At 33.7% G+C, this 5,768-nt stretch overlaps 1 protein-coding gene across 1 annotated transcript; it reads left to right on the top strand.

Moving 5' to 3' along the window:
* Positions 1-3,758, top strand: LOC131936757 (sterile alpha motif domain-containing protein 9-like). Its single transcript, XM_059293822.1, has 2 exons — positions 1-22; positions 136-3,758. Exons 1-2 carry the CDS (start codon positions 1-3, stop codon positions 3,756-3,758), a joined length of 3,645 nt encoding a protein of 1,214 aa, XP_059149805.1.
* The last annotated feature ends 2,010 nt before the right edge of the window (positions 3,759-5,768 follow it).

Genomic DNA, 5,768 nt, shown 5'->3' on the forward strand with positions numbered 1-5,768 from the left:
ATGTCCGACATTGCAATTATAGGTAGCTATAATGATTTTTCTTAATACGATTTTTTTTGTTAAATGGTTATTTTTATTTTAAATGAGTCTTTTCTGCAATTTCTTATACTCATGTTAATTTCTTTTTAATTAAAGATGTAAAAGGGTGTGATCAATCTAGATCTGACGACATCAAACCACCGCCAGACGAGCAGCCACGATGTTTTGACGCTGGCGTAGAAATCACCACGAAAGGACTACACGTTGATGAAGAAATGCCAATTAAAATTAACAAGACTTCTACGTTTTTCAACAAACTTAATCGTTTACTTACTGGAGGCACAAGTGAAGGTATACTCCTAGATGATCTTTGCATATTTGTAATGCTTAGTCCAGTTGAGACTCCTATGGATCCAGCTTTTCTAAATAATATTATGTCTTTTATTAAGAATCTTGAGCCAAATGTGCTGTTCGATTTTGATTTAAATGGCTTTGCCCAAGGTATTTATCATACTTTAGACACAAGTGGAGGAAAAATGTTTAACGTTTACACTTTAGATATGTTTGATGATAGCAAAGAAGATTTCAAGTATTTGCCCGACATGTTGCAAAAGGACAATTATACGCAGTGGGTGTTCTGTAACGGCCATGACAAAATGGAGTCTTTTGACAAGAGAATTTCGAACAAAACTAGAAAGTTGCAATTTCAAGAAGCCATGCTACAACTTACAAAGATCTATGGAACTGAAAGGATACTTTTTGTAATGTGTCTGTTGTCGAATAACTATGAGATAATGATTTCTGCCTGTGAAGAGGCAATTACAAGACTCCCAAACCAATGGATACTACTTGCTGAACATAAAGATATTGCCAAGCTATGGCTAGACAAAATATCAGAAAATAAATTTAAAAAACAGGAACTGGAAAACAAATGTGTTCTGGACATGTCCTGGGATCAGATTAGCATCGCTGTTTCTCAGTTAAACGAAACAAATAAAAACACTGATGTATATTTACCATCTTCTTGTGAACCCATAACATCCGTACCAATAAAACAGTTAAAAGACTGGTATGATATTGATATTTTGACTGCAGGGGACTTTGTTTTAGAAGGAAATAATGTTAACCAATTAGAAAAAAAGGTTGAGGCTGAATTTTATCGAGGGAAACAGGTGTGTTGGTTAAATTTCTGGTTTCAAAATCAGGTTCTTCAGAGAGATATACATTCCAATCTTAAAAAAAGAGTTGAAGATGCACTTGAAGGCAAATCACACGACAAATGCTGTGTACAATATGTTACTTTATGGCACCAACCAGGGGCTGGAGGAACAACCGCAGCCATGAATGTTCTTTGGGAGCTTCGTAGAGAGTACAGGTGCTGCCGTGTGCTAAATATCACCGAAGAAACAGCTGTGCATTTAGAAGAAGTTTGGCATTTCAGTGAAGATTCTATTGGCAGGTCTCCTAAACCTCTTTTGGTTTTAGTCGACTATGTCGATGATGATCAATATATCCAATTCAAGAATAAGCTGGAGGTTTTGGGACAAATGAACAGTATACATTTTGAAGAGTCTTTTGACGTTTTTTGCACTATAATCGAATGTCATAGAAATACTTTTCCAATAGAAGACTCAAACAAACTACAGTTGCTACATACCCTATCAGATAGAGAGCTTAGATGGTTTGATGAAAAGAATAAACAAACAAATTATAGAATTAACTTATGTGATTATTTTGCTTTTAACATCATGCAAAATAATTTCAGCCTTGATTGCATTCCTGTTATTGAACAAATGTGTAATGATATATGTGACAAATGGGAAAGGAAACTCCTTCTAATTGTCTCTTTTTTAAATGTTTATGACTTGGCTTTTAGGCCCGTCAAAGTTTCTTGGCTGGACTTTATGTTTAAAAACAGAAATGTATCGCGTGTAGAGAAAACTACTGTGTTTACGCGCGAAGTTAAGTGGGAAGCAATGCTAAGCAGCAGCATTAAAGTATTGATGAATATATCAAACTATTCAAGAAAATCACTGAGAATTATAAACAAACGGGTTGCAAAAGAAGTTTTGAAGTACATGTTATTGCGCACTGGCACTAAAAGAAGTCAAATCATGATAGAACTGTGTGACCAAATCTACCATCAAACTGGCCAACAAGCAAATAACTTTAGACATCTAATACAATGTGTGGCTATGAAAATTGAAGTGGGAGAAACAGGAATAAAAAATAAATATTCACCATTTGTACTTGACGTAATAAAAAAAGAAGACTATGATGTTTCTGCAGATGTTTTAATTAAATTGTTTGAAGTAAGTCAAGATCCATTTATTGCTCAAATTATAGCAAAATTATATACGGACAAGGGAAACTGGGAAAAAGCTGAATATTTTGCATTCCGGGCAACTTTAATGAATCCAGGAAATTCATGTCTTTGGGACACTTACGGCCGAGTTTTTAGTTCTCAACTTACAGATTATACCAAAGTAATTCAAACTAAATTTGGCCCTGTAGATTCAAACGTAATAGCAGCTGTTAAGATCGCATTTGAAGCATTAGAGAAATTCAAGAAAGCACAAGAAACAAGTGAATACAAAACGGCGAATATAGAAGTATTTAATACTGCAAGCTATTTTGGAGAATTAGTGACAATTAGGCAAGTTCTCAATGTCATTAAGTTACATTCAGCTTTCAGAGAGCTTTCAAAACTACACAAGTATTTGGTTGATCTAAATTACTGCCCAGATGATCTCTGTTTTCTTCAAGATTACAAATTTTTCTTGAAGAGTTTGGTTTTTAGAGCGACGCAAGGAATCCGAAGACTGGATGAAGAGTATTTTCAACTAAAACGTGAAAGTAGCCAAGAAAAAAGAATAAAGGTCGATTTAAGCAGAGATAATTTAATAAAATTAAAGTCAGACTTAGATTACTATTTTGATATAACTAAAATTACTACTGAACCAAAACTTGTGCGAGAAGCTTGTACGTATAGACTTCGTGTTGCTCAAAGTAAAGGTGCTTCGTCACTGAGCCAAACTTTAGAACTAAGAAAAAATGGCAAATCACAGGACTTAATTGATTGTGCTCGTCTATTGGTAATAAACGTAAAGTCACCTTCGGCAACATTTTACGATTTTAAAGCCTTGTTGGATGTTCTAACGGTATTAATTGTGGGTGTTGAAACACCACCAGGTCTCACTTTTGAACACTTGCTCGGCTGGTGTAAAAAATTCTACTACCATGAACAACCTAAAGAATCAACCCGCCGCTTTTTGGAGCCAGTGATGTACTTTGTAATGTACAATTTTCCCACAGAAGAGAGAGTGACATTTAATCTTTGCACTGTTGAAGTTTTGAAAAATGCAATGGTAGAATGGGGGAATACTTTCAAAAATAATTATCCGTATCTAGATATAGGCTTATCTATGTTAAGAAAAAGTGCTACTACTCTCTTTTTCCTAGGAAACGGGCAACCACTGCAAGATATTATACATCTAGATCACATAGAAATCATTAATTATAAGCATACACGGAATCTTTATGAAATAAGGAAACGTCTCAGAATGATGACAGGTGTACTTTTAGAAGGTGGAGAAAAAGTGAAAACATGCCTGCCTACTAAAAATGGCAAGCCAATTGCTTTAGAAATCTTAACCGCTTATCCCGTGTACAAAAAAAATATGTGGTCAAGAAGTGTTTATTTTTATTTGGGATTTAGTTTTTCAGGGCCTAAGGCATTTGGAATTTCATTGGAAGAATTAGAGACTGGCAGAAACTAAACCACAATTGAATTTAAAATAAATACATAGATGATCTACGTGGTATATGAACTGTTAGAAATTGTATTCATGAAGAGATAATAGTAGTTTTATGATACATAACAAGTTGAACATATTTCAAAAAGATTCAAGTAACATTACATATTGATAATATCGTGGATGTTCTAATGATATTATTTTATAGTACAATTTTCATTGCCGTCACTAGGTTTGGTGCAATCGATAGCTGTAGCTAAAGGCGTGCACTGGGGAAGACGAACCATTCTTAGGATAGGGGCGTCTAGCTCATAAAAATTAAAATACATGTTATTGTTATTATTTTTGTTAAAACATTCCAAATCAGTCAGTAAATCAAAGTTACATAATAAATGTGAAATGGAAACACCCATCGGTTTTGTATCAGTGTAATGTTTAAGCTGCTAGATGTGGGATAGAAATTATAAGTGCACCTCCAGCATAGTTCAAGTGGTCAAGGTGGAGCTATTTAATGAATTTGCTCTGTTTTAGCGTTTTTATAATCCACACAAAGAAGAGAAGGAAAGGGATAGATAATAGATACAAAAACAGCTTTTCATTCTGTTCAAACAAATGAGCCGTTAGTAAATAATTTTAAATATATGACAAACGATTGTTGGATCTTGAAATGCTAAGTCTGATGTAAATAAATTTTAAATCGTATGCCACAATTTAACTATAACTCTATCACCAAGTTTGCACCTGGTGCGGTCAGCATCCTCCACCCTCAGCCTAATGTACTTTAGACCAGGTCGTCCAGCAGTTTTTTTAATATTTTTCTATTTGTTTTATGTGACGTCAATTTTTTTCCAATGATTTTTTTTCGCTACTTATATGTTCTTTAGAGCGTTCTTGGCACAACCATGAACACTTCTCTGGTTGCATAATTAAAGTTATGTTTCTACATTTAAATATGCCTTTATTTTAATGTTTCGATCTTTAAATAAATTTTTGTTTATGTATTTTATACATCCAACATATTTTCAACAAAAAACCATAAGTTCTCCATGTCATATTGAAGTTACTGATCTCAAAGCCTCGGAATATAAGTGACGGACAGAGAGACATAAGCTTTTATATATTAGGATTCTATTACTTTTAAAATATCAAGTTTTAAAAGAACAAATACGCCTATTTTTCAGTAACTGTTTAGTAAACAAATAATAATTTAATATATTAATTTTTTAAAAATTCTTTGTTTGGTATAATTATGACGTCGGTTACATTTTAAAATTGAACTAATGATATTTATATTTCTTATGCTAAGTTACACGTGTATTTTAGATTCGTTCTGCACGAAAGTGTGTCCTATACAACAATATGAATACGAAAATAGTTAAAAACTTAAGAGGATTTCTTCTGTTTGCTTCGTTACAATTACACATTTCTGTTTTATGTTATCTCGAATTATTTAATTTTTAACACATAAATATTATTTAACATACGGTTTTTTTTTTGTAGTTTTTAATTGATATGTTTTAATTCCAGACAATTAAGAATGACGTTGATTGAACAATAAATAATTGCAATTTGTAATAATTTAATGTTTTCTATTGAGAGGGTACGGGTGAATGGTTAGATCTACTGCCAGTTGTGAGGGTTGGAAAATGCAACACCACCAAATGTGACATTTCAATTCAAAATATAATGTTCTTTGTTTAAAAAAATGTACAATCAACTTCCTACCTAACTAGACTAATATATACTATCTACTACTACTAATACTAACTACGCACTCCCATGACCAATCCTACCACACTACATTCTAACTCTCTGCTTAGCTCTACACAATTACGTCCGCTCCCCACTACGACCTATTATCAACTGCCTACCTAGCTCTACATTTCTCGACCGTCTCTAACCGATTCATAACACCAACTCTCGGTGTAACTGCAGACCCACGCTCCAGTGGTCAGCTGAACGACCCACGTGACCGGTAAGGTCCTGTATTTTCATGGGTCTCTCTAACCAACTAGCTATAGCCTGTTGCTGCTA

Source organism: Physella acuta, unplaced genomic scaffold, assembly GCF_028476545.2.
Source record: "Physella acuta isolate Inbredline_101_S28 unplaced genomic scaffold, ASM2847654v3 ptg000186l, whole genome shotgun sequence".
NCBI lineage: Eukaryota > Metazoa > Mollusca > Gastropoda > Physidae > Physella > Physella acuta.